At 42.7% G+C, this 19,908-nt stretch overlaps 1 protein-coding gene across 1 annotated transcript in view; it reads right to left on the bottom strand.

The window, feature by feature from the left end:
• C2H10orf67 (chromosome 2 C10orf67 homolog) overlaps window positions 1–19,908 on the bottom strand; it is a 189,797-nt gene that overhangs the window by 148,260 nt on the left and 21,629 nt on the right. Inside the window, exon 2 of the mRNA XM_038532058.1 lies at window positions 6,181–6,473. Coding sequence (XP_038387986.1) covers window positions 6,181–6,473 — 293 coding nt within the window. The remainder of the gene's footprint in view (window positions 1–6,180; window positions 6,474–19,908) is intronic.

Genomic DNA, 19,908 nt, shown 5'->3' with positions numbered 1-19,908 from the left:
TAATATCTCCTAGCTGGTGTCATCGCTTGACCCAGGCCCCTACCTGACATGCCAGATTCCATTTTGCTCTCTACAACACTACAAGGGAGCAGAATTTGCCACCCTAAAATATTCCTCTTGGGCATAAGGATTCTTGAGTTAGTTATTTTTAAGGACCAGCGGGCACAGGAGAAGTTCTGAAAACAGTAGAAGTGGCCCTTTTTGTAAAGGACATTTACATTTATAAGTGGTATCTCTATTTGTAAGGGTGTCCCCTAGCTGAACCAGGAAGAGAGGATGACTAGATGTCTAGAAACCTAACAATGGATAAAGTAAGAACTTAAAGGAGGGCCGGACCCTCCTTTATTGTACACTCCTTTGCTTGATAACCTCCCATAATGGCTCCCCCTCACCCTCCAACACCCTCCAACATCTTTCATCATCTTTAGGTGGAAATGGTATTTAAGGTGGTAGCTTGGGCCTTTTCGGGGAGTTACTAAACTTTACTGGGTGTCTTCTGTGTATACAGGAGATATGTATATATGTTATTAAACTTCTCTGTTTCTCCTGTTAATCTTTAATTACCGAGAGTCTCAGCCAAGAACCTGAAGGGCAGAGGGAAAGTTCTTTATTTATTCTTAAATATTTTATTTTTAAGTAATACCCGACATGGGGCTCAAACTCACAACTCTGGGGTCAAGAGTTGCATGCTCCACTGGCTGAGCCAGCCAAACACCCCAGGAAAGTTATTTTTGAGGACTCGGAACCTTCAGGAATGAAGATTTGGATCTCCCAGCTGGGTAAAGAACCTCAGACTGTCTGCATCTTTCAGCAAGTTTCTTGGCCACTCAACAAGCCTTCCCTGTAGACCAGCTCTGGCCATCACCCTCTGACTGATTTCTCTGCCACCAGCCTTGTCCTCTCCCAAGAGGTCTCAATCTCCATCTTAGATGGGGGTGGGTGGGAGTGAGGGTCTTCTAAGTTTTTCCTTTCTTGCGTATACTGTTGTAAGAATGCTTAGTCTTCTTTTACCCCCTTTACTGCCTTTTACTAGTTAAAAAGATTTTTTTAAAATACTTCTTAATAAAAAAAATACTTCTTAATATTTAATAAGGAACAGGAAATATTCCCCTATTCAAATACTGGTAAGATTTCTGCCTCCTGTCTTGATCCTGAGTGTTACATCAACATAATAAATACAGTCACTTAATCTGTTTTTTTTTTATATTCTACACAGCCACACATTTAACAGACCTCAGTGCTTTATCCTGTCTAGAAATGCAATCCTTTACCCTCCCCGGTGCCCAGCAGCCCCTTTTAACTATTCAATTTCATTTTTGATTAAGCTTGAACATGTATGTTCTTTCTTTTCCATTTTAAACAAATAATCTATTGTGGGTAGTAGGTTTATGGAATGTGGGTAGTTATGAATATATTATGTTGCATGTCAATGTCATCTCAAAAAAGCTGGAAAAAGTAAGTGAAAAGTGTAAAAAAAAAAATCCAACCCCAAATACAAATACATATATTTTCAGGATATGATTTAAAAACTTGGAATAATGTTTTCCTTTTTTTTTTTTTTTTTTTGGAATAATGTTTTCAATTGTTCCTTCTGGTACCATAATATTATAATACTATAATACAATGCTTTAAAATCAAGTCCAAAAATTTTATAGATAACCTCCTACATAGTGTCAAAAAATATATTAAGCACTATTTATTGAGTGCTTAACTTGTTCCATATGGTTTGTTAAGATATATGCACTAACACACACATTTTCCTTTCAGGTCTTCCAAAAATTTCATAAGAGAGATACTGACTTTCTTGTTTCAAAGATGTAGAAACGGGGGCCTGACTAGAGGAAAGAACTCTTCTAAAATCATAAGCCTGAAGGGACAGATACCAATTCTCTCCATCCCTAGTGAGAACAGGTTCATGGCTCTAAGGTCCCTTGCGTCTTATATGTTTGTAAAACTGACTCAGAAAGATCTGGCTCATTCAGAATCTAAGTGAAATATGATGGTTCATTCCTGAGTTTCCCGTCAAATTCCAAATGTGTCTGATTTTAAATGGCAACCTTCTTGCCTAGAATAGAAACCCACATCACAACAAATTAGCTAAGTGGCTCCTACACAGGCCTTATTTATAGTCTCAGTAATTTGATTTCTGAATAATGGCTTGGGTGTTGTGCGTAAAATACAGTCTTGGAAAGATGACGATTATGTTTTTTGAATAAACTAGATACAAAATTAACATGTAAATTTAGTATAGAATAAAAGGCCCAGGAACATTTATTAATAGAATGCAATGACACTTCTCACTGTATCCTAGAATAGTCTATCCTAACAAATGTTTATTAATGGATTAGCTAAAAAAATGGTATTAGGTGTGCTAAATTTTCACTATCATGTACCATTCAACTTTAAATAAGGAAAACATTGCTCCCCGTTTTTCCTCTTCAAGAAAACGCCAAGTGTGATGTGCTCCAGGCTCAAAGAGGCTTCTCTTTGTTATTCCCACTTCCTAGGTGATCTCACCGAGTCCACCCCTATATCTATCTGGGTGCTAAGTGCTCCCAAATTGATACAGCCAGCCTGGACCTCTCTTCTGAACATCAGACTTGAAGGGTAGCAGAATCTGGCATCCCAAAATATGCCTCTTTGGCACAAGGATTATTTTGAGCTAATTATTTTGAGAGCTGCAGACACAGGAGAAGCTCTGAAAACACAGAAGTCACTCCTTTGTAAGAGAAATTTACATTTATAAAGGATATCCCCATTTGTAAGTGTTTTTTAACCCTATACCTGGAAGAAAAGGATGAGTAAATCACAGGAGAATCTTATTATAAAGAAGGCACCAATTTAAATCTGCATAACAGCCATACTTCTATTTACTGTGCTTTTCCTGACAACTTCCCATAACCCACTCTTTCCCACACCCCCAACCAATCCCCGTCCTTTGTCTTTAGGTGATAGTATTTAAGGTAGTGGCTTGGGCCATTTGGGGGAGCTACTCAGTTTTCCTGGGTATCTCCCATGAATACAAGAGGCATACATGCTATTAAACTTCTGTTTTGTTTTTCTCGCATTAATCTATCTTTCGTTATAGGGTTGGTCTCATCCAAGAACCTACAAGGGTAAAGAGAAAACTATCCCCCCACCCCCCCATATCTCCTAACTGGCTTCCCTATTTCTGCCCTTATCTTCATTATAATTTACTATCAAAACAGCAGCCAAAGTAATCCTCTTGAAAGACTGATCATATCAAATCACTCCCCTGCACCAATCCCCCCTCATGGCTTCCCATCTTTGATAGTATAATTTATAATAAATGTATATTTTGTTCTTCATCCACAGTTCCTGCCTGAAAGCTCCCAAGACTCTTGGAATTTCCTAAATGACATGAGCAGTGGGCTCATCTTTTGTTATATTTGGTCTTTTGTCCTCAATTCCTGAAATGGTCTCAGTGTGGGAAAAAAGGTGAAATGTGGGTCTTCCGTAATTCATAACGAACTCCTTTGAAACACACCAGAGTCCATATTAGTGGGAGGACTTTTGTAAAGCCCCTAAAGATGCAAGCTGTTTGCCAGAGAAACCAATCCCAATTACAGGGTGGGATGGGTCAGTCCCACTCCCATATCCACCTTTGGAGGGGCTGTAGGTAGATCCATTCACCACAAAATCAATGATTTCATCAATTTGGTCTATATAATGCAGCCTCCATAAAAGTCTCTGAACTACAGGCTTCAGGGAGCTTCTGGGTTGGTGAATAAGAACACACCCAGGTGCCAGGAGGGTGGCACACTCCAAATTTTGTGGGGACAGAAGCTTCTGTGCTCCAGACCTTTCAAGACCTCACCCTATGCATCTCTTTATCTGGCCATTCATTTGTATCCTTTAATAATCTTTGTAATAAACCAGTAACCATTATTCTTTGCAATAAACCAAAGTAAATTAGTTTTCTGAGTTCTATGAGTGGCTCTAGCAAATTAACTGAATCCACAGAAGGAGTTATGGGAATGTCTAACTTAAGGCTGAATGGTCAGAAGCACAGGTAAGAACCTGGATTTGTGATTGGCATCTGAAGGGGGGAGGGGTCTTGTGGGATGGAGCCCTTAACTTGTGACATCTGACGCTGTCTGTAGGTAGCAGAGCGTCAGAACTGAATGAAACTGTAGCACACCTAGTCAGTGCCTGCCGAAAACTGGAGAATTGCTTGGTGGTGTTGAAAAGGCACTTCTGGCATCTAACTGAAAGTCAAAGTGGAAGTCCTTACGATGACCCAGGTCCCACACCACTGTCTGGCACTGTCCCCTTACCTCTGGCCTCCCCACTGCTCTCCCCTTCTCACTCTGCCCCAGCCACCCAGGGCTCCTTGCTGGGCCCGAGACACCCAGGCCCACCCCTTCTGGCTTCCTGCTCTTTGCTGGAACACTTCGTTCCCTGACAGATCAGAAAGTTTCCCTCTCAAGCCTGCAGATCTTCACCCCAAAGTCATCTCTGAGAAGCTTTCCTTGACCACAGTGGCTAAAATTACCATCCACTTCCCTACTCCACACACAGGTTCCCCTGCTCCCTCCATGCTCTTCCTTCCTTAGCACTTACCACTAAGTTATTTATTGTACAGTCGGCTTGCTTAGCATTGGTTTCCTGACTGGAATGTAAACTTCACGAGAGCCGGGCTTCTGTCAGCTTGCAGACTGCTGCTCGCCCGGTACCAAACTCTGCCCTAAACCCAGGACTGCAGTCCCCTCTCCCACTCCTCCCAGAGCACCAACACAGTCCCCGGGGACTGAAGAACCGTGGGTGAAGACAAATGAACACTGGCATCCGCGGGTCCTCCAGCGCGCATTAACTGAGCACTTGGCGCTGCCATTCGGTCCACCGAGCGCAGCCGGGGTGCTCTGCTGGAGAGCTACACGCCAGGCTATGCCAAGGAAGCCGGGGCAGGAAGTCTTTCCTATCAGTAAACAAGCAGAACAGGTTAGACCCTGCGCCGGCCGCGTTAGTATGTGCCACTGCCAATATGTGCTTTTCACAACCACCAATAAACCAGGTCCTGCGTCTACCCTCCCTGGTCTGTTTTAACGAATGCACCCAAGCAGGGGGCATGGCTCACCGGGTCAGTGCCCACCACTGGGCCAGCAGGGCGCCCCATGTGGAGCCTGGAGGGCATGGGTCTCCCCTCGAAGCCAGCCTCCCTGGCACCGTGAAGCCCGTGACCTGGGGAACTCCAAGTGCTTGCACAGTGGCTAACCCAGCGCGGGACACTGACTGATTAAAAAAAAAAGGCGGGGGGGGGGGGGGGGGTTCAGAAGGAAAAATACATTTTCCCAGACACATCAGCTCTACCTTATCGGAACAGACAAAATGGGGATCCCTGGGTGGCGCAGCGGTTTGGCGCCTGCCTTTGGCCCGGAGCGCGATCCTGGAGATCCGGGATCGAATCCCACGTCGGGCTCCCGGTGCATGAAGCCTGCTTCTCCCTCTGCCTGTGTCTCTGCCTCTCTCTCTCTCTCTCTCTCTCTCTATCATAAATAAATAAAAAAAAAATTAAAAAAAAAAAAAAAAAAAAGGAACAGACAAAATGTGGGCGGGGGCGGGGGGTAAGCAAAGATTATTAAAAGGGGGAACCGGGCAGCCCGGGTGGCTCAGAGATTTAGCAGCGCCTTCCACCCAGGGCGTGATCCTGGAGACCCCGGATCGAGTCCCACGTCGGGCTCCCTCTGCCTGCGTCTCTCCCTCTCTCTCTGAGTGTCTCGTGAATAAATAAAGTCTTAAGATAAATAAATAAATAAATAAATAAATAAATAAATAATAAATAAAAGGGAGGACCTGTGAAGAAAGCATCAGGGAATAACAGCGCGAGCGGCAGGCCCCCCCGGGGTACCGGTGCCCCTGTGTGCGGCGCCCCCCGAACACGCTAGGCGGGTGCACTCGCGCCACGCTCGCTCGGAGCCGCGAAGCAGCGCGGGTCGCCGCTGAGGCAGGACTTCGGAGGGGACTCGCCCGACACAGGCGCCCGGTTGCGGGTGGCGGGGTGTGAAGCCCCGGAGCCCGCGTCCTCGGATTACGCGGACACACTCAGGGGTCGAAGTCAGCGGGCCTGGGGCGGGAGCGCGGGCGGGAGCGCGGGCACAGGTGCGCGCGGCGCCGCGGGGTCGGGCCCGAAGGAGGGGGAGGCGGCGCTGCGCGGGTCACCTGGGGCTGAACCGGAACTGCTCAATGGTCGACTCGAGGTTCTCGAGGATCTTCCGGCACTCCTCGGCCGCGGGCGTGTCGTCCGCGCTCTCCATACGAGCCCCGGGCTGGCGGCTGCGCCGGGCGCCTCCCGCGGAGCTGCGGGCTCGGCGAGGCGGCGAGTCGGAGGCCCGAACCCGGCGTCCGTTGCCATGGCGACCTGGGGGCGGGCGGGGCGCGGGGATCGGCGGGCCCGGAGGGGGGCGCTCCACCGCCCGCCCCAGGCGGCCCCGACCCACCCGGCCCGGCCGCCGCTGAGCTGTCCCCGAGAAAGCTGGCCCCGTCTAGGTACCCCGGCGACGCCCCACCGTGCCCCGACTCCCCACGCCTTCTCTCCTGAGCCGCCGAGCTCAGCCTGCAGCGAGGCCAGCGCGGGGGGCGGGGGGGGGGGGGGGCTCGGCGACCCTCGCTTCGTGGCCTTCCGCCCTAGGGTGCTAGAGGGCACCCTCGGGGAGGGGGAACATAGTGCACCCAGGTAATGACCATCCTCAGGACATAATGAGCCTTGGCTCCAGAGCGATGCCATAATAAGGAAGCGGGCGGCCTGATGAATTGCCTACACCCCTCACTTGGCCCTAGACGTGGGCGTTTCATGGACAAGAAAAAAAAATTCTTTGCAGAGATTAAACAGCCTACATTTCTATTTGATATGAAGGTCAGAATTCAGGCGTGAAGGGACGCCTGGGTGGCCCAGTGGTTGAGCCTCTTCCTTGGTTCAGGGCGTGACCCCAGGGTCCTGGGATCGAGTCCTGCACAGGGCTCCCCGCAGGGAGCCTGCTTCTCCCTCTGCCTGCGTTTCTGCCTCTCTCTGTGTGTCTTTCATGTATAAATAAATAAAATCTTAAAAAAAAATAATAATTCAGGCGTTAAGTTTTAAGCTATCCAGTGTGGTTGTGGAATTCATTATTACTAAGTCTCTACGATAGTAAGAGAAACTGCCTAATAATGAAATTGTCGTTCGTCCTTTATATTAAATTGTGTATCGTGTATTGACAATGCTGGAATAGCTTTTCTGACATCATCAGTATGTCATTTGCTGGTTTTAGAGCTAAGTATACGGTTTCCCTTTCAATATATGGTCTACAGGAAAACAAAAGGTTTTCCTCTCTTATTATGTGAAAATGAGGTTAGTTTGATATTGGAAGCTCAGAATACAAAAAGGAAATTACTGTAGCATTACTGTAGCACAACTCTTAAATATTTAAAGACAAAGAGGGAAGGCCCCAAATGCCAAAAAAAAAAAAAAAAAAAAAGTAGCCAATGCCAACAAGATCTTCTGTAAAGATCTGTTTTCCTTTGAAAAGGTGAAGAAAGAAGAAAAAGATTATGTAGATTTTTGTTCTCAAAATCTAACTTGAGGGCAGCCCCAGGGGGCTCAGCGGTTTAGCACAGCCTTCTTAGGCCCAGGCTGTGATCCTGGAAACCTGGGATGGAGTCCCCTGCTTGGAGCCTGCTTCTCCCTCTGCCTCTCTCTCTCTCTGTCTCTCTCTCTATCTCTGTCTCTCATGAATAAATAAAATCTTTTAAAAAATCTAAATTCAAAGTCTCGAGGGAAATTTTATCATACAATCAAAAAGCATTTTAAAAGAGAGAAATGTATAAATCTATAATAAATTATCTTAAATGATTTTTTTTTCCCACAGTGCAAACAAAAATTTTAAAATAAAGAGAAAAATTCCAAGGTAAAATTAAACACCTAAGCTGGTTAGGACGAGGCCAAGGTAAAAATACTGTGACAGGCTGCTGGCTGTTTCGCTTAATGCAATTCTAAGTGAATATTTTGAAACTGAGGAAAGAGGTCTCCTGGCAGACTTCATGAGTCATTGGTCAGCTCTGTGCAGCATTTGTTGACTGATATGGACTGCATGGTTACACCATCCCACAAAAACATGAACTGAACAAAACCTCTTTGTTTGAAGTCTTGCTATAGCATATCACGGAGTTTCAGATTTCAGTGTCTGGGAAACCAAGTTATGAGCATGACTGTTTTTGCAACTATTAACTACATAACGCTCCTCTTGTTGTCAGTTACCTACATTTACCTCTCAGGTGTTCTGACTTACAAAATTGTTCATTTCAGATCATATTCTCGCCTATGACAACCGGGTTGGGCACTGTCAAAACATCTGTCATACTGAATCCAGACTCTTTGTATCACATGATGAATTAATTGATGGTTTTAGTGGAAAGCTCATGAGCTCTGGAGTAAACATTAAAAAAAAAAAAAAAGAAAAGAAAAGAAAAGAAAAACTCCCCTGAAATTTAGTTGCTTTAGAACACTGGGCAAGTTATTTAACATCTCTGAGCCTCTTTTTTGTCACCAGTAAAAACTGAATAATGAACTTTTCTCAGGGTGGTTGGGAGTAGTCTATAAGGCGAGAAAAGCACACAGCTCATGTGGGACATGAGACACATACCAACCAGGCCTTCAAGGAATTTGTTCCTCCTTTCTAAACCACAACTAAGGAACACACCGTTTAAAGTCTCCCATTTCTTAAAAGTTGAGTGTCTCATAAGCTAAAATATTTTTTACTTTAGTTAACAGGATTTATGGCATGATTTTAAATTTTCAGATGCCTCTTTGAAACAGGTATAATAGTATAATGTATTTATATGAAAATATTACCTACCAATTATTAAAAGTGATAACATCTCAGATTAAATAGCATGAGGATTTGATTACGAGTCAAGTGCTGACTCTAAACATAGTAATTTATATATTCCAGATGGATATTATCAATCCTATAGTCTAATAAAAGCCAAGAGGTTTCAGGTTAGGTTTGTAATTTAAATTCTTTCTGGAGTCATCATATGTAAAGTGCTTATTTTTCTTTTATCACCAGCTGTAATCTATGATTATGTGGTGCAGGCTCTGTTAGGTAAACTTGTTTTATGTTGTGCTTCATCCATAACCAAAGTTCTTAAATAAAGGGTTGGGAAAGGAAATAGCAAGGTCTTCAGCCAGGACAATATTATGCGACTAAATCCTATGTGGAAAAACTTCTGAGACTACATCATTTTAATGTCTTAAATTTGGCTGCAATGACATAACATATCCACTCCTGGAAAAGTCCCTCAGTAAGTGTTTGTTATGTGGCAAAAGCTGAAAACCAAGATGGGAGGCACTATGGGAGCCTAGGCAGGAGCAATCTTGATGTGGAATTTGGATCTTACAGTCAAATGTCCCTGAGCACTGCAGTAGAGGATATCTTCTTCTATTTGGAGCTAGGGCAGATGTTTCGAAGGGAGATGGGTAAAAATGTGAAGAAAATCGTAGAGCTTAACCAACTGCAGAAGTGACTCCACCTGCGAAAAGATTTGTGAACCTGCTGCTATTGAGGAAAATTCGGGAAATCTCTCTGTCTGGTCAACTGACCATAATGGATCTGCATGCCTGGACATAACCTAGCAAATCTGCAGCAGGTACATAGCGATATGCAGTGATTCAGGAAAGGCAGAAATCCAATGGAGATTAATAAAACTATGACAATTATCATAGTTCATGCAATGGAAGATTTCACCCAAAGAGGATAGAGAAGTGGATCTTAGAATTGGTGAAATAAAGTAAATAATAAGAATTAATGAAACAAAGACCTTTTCTGGGGCTCCATCTTTTCAGACCCCAAAGGGATTTACTATCATGAGGAGTGGAACATTGATCAGAATGCCATAAAGTATCTACACAGGACCATGGAGTGCTCTGTTCTTTTCCCAGGGCCACAAGGTAATTCAGATTCTCGGGTACATGGATCACAGGAAAGGCTTCATCTAGACAGCACACGTGTGGTTTGGGTTGCATGAGAATTTCCCTGTAGCCTGATCTAAACGAACAGATAAGATCCAATATTTAGACCGTCCCCAGGAGGACTAGACTTGTTCCCCAAAATGAACCACCGGGTCAGGCTTTGCCTGGACCGTTAGCTCATTTCTCCAACTCATATTCCTGCAACCCCAACATTAACACTCTTCATTGTCCTTCAGCTTCAAACTCTCAAAAATGTGGTACAAGACATTCTAATTTAGCAATTTTGAGAACTCATGGGGAATAGGGGACATAGGAAAATACAGTAGTGTGAAGCTCGGTTTGCTATTGTCATGCCTGTTTATTTACCTAGAGATGCTTCAGTGTTCACTAAGAAGGACGTGTGTTACACGGGTTCTGTTCTACCCAGGTGCTGATCAGGGGTGCACAGTCCAGGGATGGCACACCCACTGTTGCTCAAATCAGGAAGTCCACATTTCGGAAGGGACGACTCCAAGCTCTGATGTTAACTGTTCTAGACCAACAAATCACCACTGCGCTAGTTTAATACACTGAATATCAACAGTGGGTATTTTATTGGTGAACGTGGTGACTTATTGACCAGTACTGTAGATGTTGGAAGTAGGCTCAAATGGGTGAATTTAACGATCTTCAAGATATGTAGGTCAGTCAAAATAGTTCAGAAATCCTTCCGCCCTGCAGGAACAGTGTGTAGAGTCTCATGGTGGCTGGAACTTAAACCCTCAGGGATGATGGGACTTGGAGCTTGATCCCCTGCCGGTCCTCTGTCCAGCCTTTGCTTTTATAATTGCCCGATGCCTCCTAACAGGACCGAGGATCTCGCTCCTGGAATGTTATCATATCTGCTTCAAAGGAATCATTCACGCCTGATGGTAGTTCACCTGAAAGCACAGAAAGGTGGGGCTTTGGGGGACCTCCACAAGTGGGCTGCATAAAACGTGTGGGGTCTGCCTGCAAATGAGTGTTTTCAAAAATAAATGTGTGAGGCTTGATTTCAATATAAACTGAGAGCAGTGTGGTGGGGAAAAAGCTAATCTTCACCCTCATCAAACTTCTGTAAAGGATACGATGTCAATGCAAAGAAACCTAAGAATTGTGTGTGACCAAATTAGGTCATTTTCTAGGAAACCAGAAGAAATAATAAAAGTGTCTTTAATATAACAGATTTTGGGGCAGCCAGGGTGGCTCAGCGGTTTAGTGCCACCTTCAGCCCAGGGCATGATCCTGGAGACCTGGGATCGAGTCCCAGGGGACGTTGTTTGTCCCACAAAAACAAACAGCCCCCAATGACCTTAGCCCCATTCCATTCACTCACAGGTGGGAATTCAGGCAAATGTCCACAGAGGTCACAGACAACATACATATGATTCTGTTATATCCCGTATATTACCCCTTCATGTCCTAAGGAAGACCTTTCTCTTAGAGATTTTCATTTTAGTGTACCTTTAAAAAATCTTGTGTTAAGTTACCTCCATCTTTTTTCTGGGTAAGGACAACCCAGGAATGGCCCTTTTATGTCTATGATGCTGTTCACAGCTTTTGATAGGCCTAGTACAATCTTTGGAACAGGGTTGCTGTTTGCTGAAGGTCAGACAGTAGCTCTCTTAGCCTTGCCTATCTTACGTAGTTATGCTGTGCATTTTTTTTTTTTTATTGGTGTACCATGTTTGATTTGTCCCTGATTCCTTTGGAGTTTTTCTGAGAAATGGAGCAGTAATCCAGCATCAACTTATTAAAATACATTTTAAGCCTTTTAAAAAAAAAAAAAAAGCTCCCTGGATGGAGCCTGCTTCTCCCTCTGCCTGTGACTTAGCCTCTCTTTCTCTCTGTGTCTCTCATGAATAAATTTTTAAAATATTAAAAAAAAAACTGATTTTGGTGTGTAAAATCTGTATCTGTTTAATTCATCCTTGTTTGTATGCCCAGCTCAACCTAGTGGCACCCACATAGTAAGTGTTCAATAAGTGTTTGTCAAATGAATCAGTGATGGAGAAACTCTAAATAAGTCCTTCAAAAGAGCAATTCCTAAAACATCATGCACCTCAGTGGTTGGCATTAGAGAACGAGGCAAGAAAATACTGTTAGCTGCTATTATTTAGGAGGGGAGAGATTATTCTAAGCTGCCAATGTTGATGGATGCAGGAAATCTTGGCGCTGGCCCGGCCCCCCCCCCCCCCCCCCCGTGGCAGTGGAAGATGGAGATGTACAGGCCAGAGACACCTGCTGGTCTACTGCTGCCTCATTCTTTCTGAAGAAAGAAACTCCCATCATCAATGTATAAATGAAGAGAAGGGAAGAGTTGCAAGGATAATTTCCCATCAAGAAATTCTAGGTCTAGGTTCAAGCCACCAGTCAAAAAGATTGTAAGGAAAAATTGTGTTTGACTATAATGGTTAATTTTATATGTCAACTTGGCTAGACCACAGTGCCCAGATATATTGTTAAATATTATTCTAGATGTTTCTGTGGTGGTGTTTTTGGATGAGATTGACATTTAAATTGGTAGATTTTGAATAGAGCATATTAACCTTCAAAATATGAGTGGGCCTCATCCAATCAGCTGAAAGCCTACATAGAACAAAAGACTGTCCTCTCTTGAGCAAAAGGGAATTCTGAAAAAAAAAAAAAAAAAAAAAAAAAAGGGAATTCTGCAGCTGGTGGCCTTTGGACTGGAACTGCAACATTAGCTCTTTCCTAGGTCTTCCACCGATGACCTTAAGATTAGAACTGCAGCATCAGCTCTTCCCTGGATCTCCAGCCTGCCTGCCCACCCTACAGATGTTGGACTTGCCAGCCTCTGTAATTATGTGAACTAATTTCCTAAAATAAATCTACCTGTATATTATATACAATCATCTTATTTGTTCCATTTCCCTGGAAAACCCTGACTAACACAATGACCAACGATAATTTAATAAATTATTCAAAGGATACTCTTATATTCTTTGCAGCTCTTACTTAATATCAATAATAGTAAACGAGATGGTTAGTTTTAAATGTCAAGTTGACTGGGCTAAGGGATGCACAGATGGGGGTAAAACATTATTTCTGGATATGTCTCTGAGGGTGTTTCTGGAAGACATCAGCATTTGAATCAGTAGACTGGATAAAGAAAATTCCCCTCCTCATTGTGGGTGGGCATCATCCAATCTGTAAAGGGCTTGTATAGAAGACAATGGGGGAGGAAGGGCTAATTTGCTTTCTACTTGAGATGGAGCATACATCTTCTCCTGCCCTTAGACATTGATGCTCTTGGTTGTCTGGCCTTTCGACTTGGACTGGGACTTATACCATGGTCTCCTGGTTCTCAGGCTTCCAGGTTTGGGCTGGAACTACACCACTGGTTTCCTGGGCTTTCAGACTACAAACAATAGGTTGTGAGACTTCTCAGCCTCCATAGTCACATGAACCAACCCCCTCATAATAAATCTTTCTTATTGATTCTGTTTCTCTGGAGAACCCTAATACAGCAAATATATTTATAGGACTGAGAAAAATAATCATTACAGGTCTAATATTTATTGGATGCTTACTACATGTCAGAAACCTTCCCAGGCACTTAACTAACACATCACCTTGATTATCTGCAATTTAAAAATGAGAAAATGGAGACACTAAGAGGGTGATTTACTTGTCCAAGTTCACAGTTTGCAGGTTTGAGACTGGGCTCTGAACACAGACAATCTTGTTCCAGAACTTATATGCCTAATCGTTGTGCTATATTGCCTTACTGAACTGTCATGATGAACAGATTATTTCAGTTCTTCCCATAATGTTACTTTTTGCAGGAGCCTATGAAGTACATCTCAAGCTGTCAGGCACATATTAGAGACTTAATTATGAATCTGTGTTGCTGGGGTTGCTGTAGAGAATTCAAACAGATTTAACACCCTGTATAACTGGAGCCTAGTTATCAGAGAAATTCACCTTTGTGGGATACTCATGAGAACAAGAAATTAAGCAAAAGATATGTGTGTCTGAAGAGGCTACAAAGTTCATACCTAAATCTTAATTGCTTTGCTCCTAGGAAAGTTTCTTAATCTATTACTGAGACACTACATATCCTTACCGTTATGTACAATCCCAACAGAGTTTGATATCTACTTTCTATCTCTACAGCCAATAAAAGTGGGGAAACAGGCTATGGAAGATGATCGCTACATTGACAGTTGGCGCAAAGGCATTGAAAGCTTATTAAAAAAACCACAACAAAAATTCAAATAACGTGAGAGGTGTGGGCCATAGTGAGGAGCAAATAGACTGCCACTTGTCACTAGCCTTGAGGACATTACTGTAAAATAACTAAAGTTCATAATAATTACCACGAATTACTGATTATGTTTAATGCAACTATGTTTAGCACACTCTCTTTAAAAGGCAGGTGTGTGCATAAAACAGTTAAAATATACTGTTTCAATTCTAAAAGTGATTATAACTGAATTCATTCTCTGTGATGGTTTGATATAACTGAAATTTAATTTTATCCCTTAAATAAGCGGTGATGTTTATTTGTTACTCTCATGAGATTGCTTTGTGCCGTTGTAATGTCAGAGTTTTCAAAGCTGAAGGGACCTTAGAAATAGTAGACTTTTGTCCAGTCACTCAAGGACATATATGTAGTTAGACCATAGCTACATCTAGGATTTCTTTTCCTTTTTAAATTTTTTTTTTAATTTTAAGTAAACTTGCCACATGTGGGGCTCAAACTCATGATCCCAAGATCAAGAGTCACATGCTCTCCTGACTGAGCCAGCCAGTCACCCCATCCAAGATTTCTTTGACTTTTGGTTCATCATAGTGTATTAGTCATATTAGGCTGTTATGTTGCAGAAACAAACAATCCCAAATCTCAGTGACTAAGTTCAATGAAAGGTAATTTCTCACTCACATTACCATTCCCACAGAGCTGGCAGGGAATTCTGCTCCACACAACTTCCTAGGGATCCAGTTGATAGAAACTTCTTTTTCTTAGGGTGCCTGAAAGGCTCAGTTGGTCGAGCATCCAACTCTTGGTTTCTGCTCAGGTCATGATCTCAGAGTCCTGGGATCCAGCCCTGTATTAGTCTCTACACTCAGCATGGAGTCTGCTTGAGGATTCTCTCTCCCTCTGCACCACCCTTTGTTCAGTTGCTCTCTAAAATTAAAAAAAAAAAAAAAAAAGAAAGAAAAGAAACTTATTTTTCTTACGGGAATAGCATCTGGAACCCAAGGCCTCCTGAGTCACTTTATGAAGAGAAAGAAGGAGAAAGAATCAAGTGCTGGCAATTAAATATATTGACCCCTTCCACTCACTGCACTGATGAGAAAGAGTCACATGGCTCTACCAGTTCCAAAGAGGACTGGAAAATCTATTCTTGCAAGTGCTCAGGAAATGGAAGGGAACTGATATTCATGAACACTAGTAATATTTACCAGTATTCTTTCCATTATACCAAACTTCTTAAACAACTTTTCAAATTTCAAGGTAGTGATGGGGATAGCAACACTGATGGTGACAACGATAATGATTTCTGTTATCTAAACAGATCCTTAAGGCCCAAAGAACGCTTCTCTCATATACATTATTAATTTAACCTTGTGTAATAACATTATCTTCCTTTTTCACGTAAGAAAATCAGGCTCAGAGGATCCCTGGGTGGCTCAGTGGTTTAGGGCCTGCCTTCAGCCCAGGGTGTGATCCCAGAGTCCCAGGATCAAGTCCCACATCGGGTTCCTTGCATGGAACCTGCTCCTCCCTCTGCCTGTGTCTCTGCCTCTCTCTCTCTCTCTCTCTCTCTCATAAATAAATAAAATCTCTTAAAAAATAAATAAAAAAGAAAATCAGGCTCAGAGGAAGTCAAGTTGAATGGAATGATTTGCTTGGGATCATATAAGTGAGTTTTCAGGAGATGATATAGAGCCAGTATGGTCAGAGCCAAAGAAAACCTGAGAAAAGTGGGATAGGCATCTCATCCAGGGACAGGTCAACATAAGAAACCCATTCCCAGAACTCACTACAGAAGAGCTTTGAAGCACAAGCATTCATCAAAGTAAAGAAATAGTGGAACCAGTTTCTAATTATGACTCCTTACAACCAAACGCACCCTTTTATTTTGCAACAAAACATGTCTGGTACGTAAGTACAGACACAATATCTGTTGTATTAATGTAAAACAAAGTAAAACCCACATGTTCCTAATAGAAAACATTAGGTGTTATGTAATAACACTATTAGATTTGAAAGATCTTGTCTAGGCTAGAAATTTAAGGGATGAAAACTCGTGATGAAAAAAATTACAATTGTGAAATGAATCAATCCTGACAGATCCATGGGAAAACTTAACAATTGGGATTTTTGTTTTGTTTTGTTTTGTTTTGTTTTTTTTTAAAGATTTTATTTATTTATTCATGAGAGACACACACACAGAGAGAGGCAGAGACACAGGCAGAGGGAGAAGCAGGCTCCATGCAGGGACCCTGATGTGGGACGCGATCCCAGGCCTCCAGGATCAGGCCCTGGGCTGAAGGCAGGCGCTAAACTGCTGAGCCATCCAGGGATCCCAACAATTAGGATTTTAGAAGTAAAGGTAGGCAAAGGAGAATGGCAGACCCAATCACACAAGTACTTGATATTAAGTTAATCACAGGACAGGGATAGTCCAAAAAATAAACAAAAAGTCACAGGACAGGATACAGAGGGAAAGTGTGGTCTTCCAGAAATTTATACATCATTGAAAAAGACAAAACTAATACATGTAAAATCATATATGTACTTTTATTTTTTTTTAATTTTTATTTATTTATGATAGTCACAGAGAGAGAGAGAGAGGCGCAGAGACACAGGCAGAGGGAGAAACAGGTTCCATGCACCGGGAGCCCGACGTGGGATTTGATCCCGGGTCTCCAGGATCACGCCCTGGGCCAAAGGCAGGCGCCAAACCGCTGCGCCACCCAGGGATCCCATATATGTACTTTTAAATGATCTATAACGAAGTGCTATCTTGTACAGTGAAAACTCCAAATAATGTAGGAAATGTGAAGAAAAGTTAATTCTAAGAAAGAAAAGGAGGGATACTCAGTGAACATTTCATGCAAAAGCTCATGTAGACTCAGAATGTACAGCCTGGATATTGTCTGGAGAGGTGAACAGAAAAAGGGAGTCTGTTCTAGAAACAGCATGAACACTGGGCATCTGGGTGGCTCAGCTGGTTGAACATCTGCTTTTGGCTTCAGTCATGATCCTGGGGTCTTGGGATTCAGCCCCACATTGGGCTCCCTGCTCAGTGGGGAGCCTGCTTCTCCCTCTCCCTCTGCTGCTCTCTCTCTCTCAAATAAAATAAGTAAAATCTAAAAGAAAGAAAAGAAAAGAAAGAAAGAAGAAGGAAGGAAGGAAGGAAGGAAGGAAGGAAGGAAGGAAGGAAGGAAGGAAGGAAGGAAGGAAGGAAGAGCATGAACAAAGGCTAAAGATGTATTGTGCTCCTGGGAAAGTGGCATGGTGTGGCATGCCTGTGTGTGTTATTATTAGTTGTGTAGATGCACCTCTGTCCCACTGGATTATTACATCTTAAGGATGTAATGTCCCATCTTAAGGAAAGGGCCTTATTTTTCTTTGCATAACTAGAATAAGCATTGCATTTGGCATCTACCTAAAAGGTGCTCAAAACTGTTTAATTTCTCTGGTTTAAAATTTTTGCTTAGAATCATAGAAAAAGGGATTCATACAGGTTCCAAAATTTTATTGAAGCTGTTTGTTGCTGATTTTAAGATGGAAGATTTTGTCCCTAGTCTTTTTTTCTCAGTTACCATGAAAGATTCGAGCTACAATGGGAAGACTAATGCCAAATTGGTTTGTACCACGTGCAAAGTACTCAAGAACTTTTGTTATACCATTACCTGGGGAGAAAGTTTGAACTGGTACCAGGCCAATACAGGATTCCTTCACTCAGCTTATTTCTTCTTGAATAATTCATTGGCAAAGTTCCTTTTACCTGTAAGAAACCTAGAGTTTCTTATTGTGTCTTAATGAATTTTAATTGAACCCCTCCCTATCTTGATGTCAATAGTCTTATTTATTTATTTATTTATTCATTCATTCATTCATTTATTCATGTTTAAACATTTCTTCACACTCCAAAGCTTCAAGCTATTTGTAGTTTTTGTTTCTTGTTTTCATTGTTCTCTCAGGCTGCTTTGTACAATTAATAGGCTAATGAGACCAATGTGTCCAAGATGGTGAGCTTGGCTTGTCACACACCTTCTCTTTTCCTTGGCCACAGACTGCTCTCTGGCCTCCTGTCATATTGTGATTTATAAGAAATACATATTTTAGTCTTGCCCAGTTTCTGACACAGAGTTCCAAAAACCCTTGAAATTTCCCAAAAGAAGGGGATCCCTGGGTGGCCCAGCGATTTATCACCTGCCTACGGCCCAGGGCGTAATCCTGGAGTCCCAGGATCAAGTCCCGTATCAGGCTCCCTGCATGGAGCCTGCTTCTCCTTCTGCCTGTGTCTCTCCCCCGCCACCACCCCCCCGTCTTTCATGAATGAACAAATAAAATCTTTTTTAAAAATCCAACAACAACAAAAAAGAAATTTCCCAAGAGAGAAGGGATAAAGGTGTGTCGTTATTCATAACTAGTCCCTTTCAACCCACCAGAGTATGTCAATGAGGCAACTTTTGGCTAGCCCAAGGATGGAGGTGATTGCCAGGGAAACCAAACAGGATGAGAGGGTTGGAACTTTCTGCTTCAAACCTCCTCTTCCAGAGAGGAAGAAGGAGCTGGAGGTTGAATGAATCTCCAAAGGCCAAGGATTTAAACTATCATGCCTATTGTAATGAAGCCTCCATAAATACCCCAAAAAGAAATGCCTGGAGAACTTCTGGACTGGTGACACATAAAGGTGCTGGGAAGATGGCCTGCCCAGAGAGGGCATGGAAGCTGCACATCCTTTGCCCCACACTTGGCTTCATGCATCTCTTCCATCCGGCTGTTATATCCACTTATAATAAACCAGTAATCTGGTAAATCTACTGTTTTCCCGAGTTCTGCCAGCCCCTCTAGCAAATTAATTGAACCTGAGGAGGTTGTCTGGGGGAACCTCCAATTTGTAGCTGGTCAGTCAGAAATCTAAATGGCAAGCTGGACTTGTGATTGGCATCTGAAGGAGGAGGTTAGTCTTGTGGGACTGAGCCCATAACCTGTGGGATCTGCCATGTTGCCTGGTAGGCTGGTGTCAGCATCAGGTTAAATTGCAGACCACCCAGCCCGTGCTGCAGAACTGCTTGATGTGTGGGAACCCCACACATCTGAAGTAAATATTGTGGTATGTAGTGAAGTACTGAGAGTAGAAGACACAGGACAACTTTTTCTTTAAATTCTTTAACCTCCTCTCTAAAACGTACCTACTTAATTGTTTGACTGAAGGTTAGTTCAGGGGATGGAGTGTAGCTACTGGATGCTCTAGTCCAAGGGCTTGCCTTTCTAACAAATGGCCATGAGCCTTTAATTTGTCAAGGACAGCAATCAGCAAAGTTCTAAGGCTCAGTTTCTCCCCCCTATAAACAGAGGATGATGATTAATATGAATAATTATGAAGACTATGTACCACCACATAAAAGGAAGGCATGAAATTATTTGTGCCCTGTGAGCACAACCATTTAAAAATGCCTGCAGCTGTAATAGCCCGAGAATGAAAGGGAAAACAAAATAAAACCCGAAAGGAAAAACGATTATGTTTTACGGAGGTGGGATTATGAATGAACTTATTCTTTCCTCTAAATTCTCTCTGAACATTGTTATTATAAACAAACCAGATGTTAAAAACTTCTCTAGACATTAGGCTCTGACTTTCCTTTTATGTCCAAATAAAATGGCTTAATTATACATCCCAATGTTTTCCTGTAATTTTTTTTTGTAATTCCCAGCA

This window comes from Canis lupus, chromosome 2 (assembly GCF_011100685.1).
Source record: "Canis lupus familiaris isolate Mischka breed German Shepherd chromosome 2, alternate assembly UU_Cfam_GSD_1.0, whole genome shotgun sequence".
In the NCBI taxonomy this organism is placed as follows: domain Eukaryota; kingdom Metazoa; phylum Chordata; class Mammalia; order Carnivora; family Canidae; genus Canis; species Canis lupus.
This window is presented reverse-complemented; position numbering and strand designations above follow the sequence as displayed.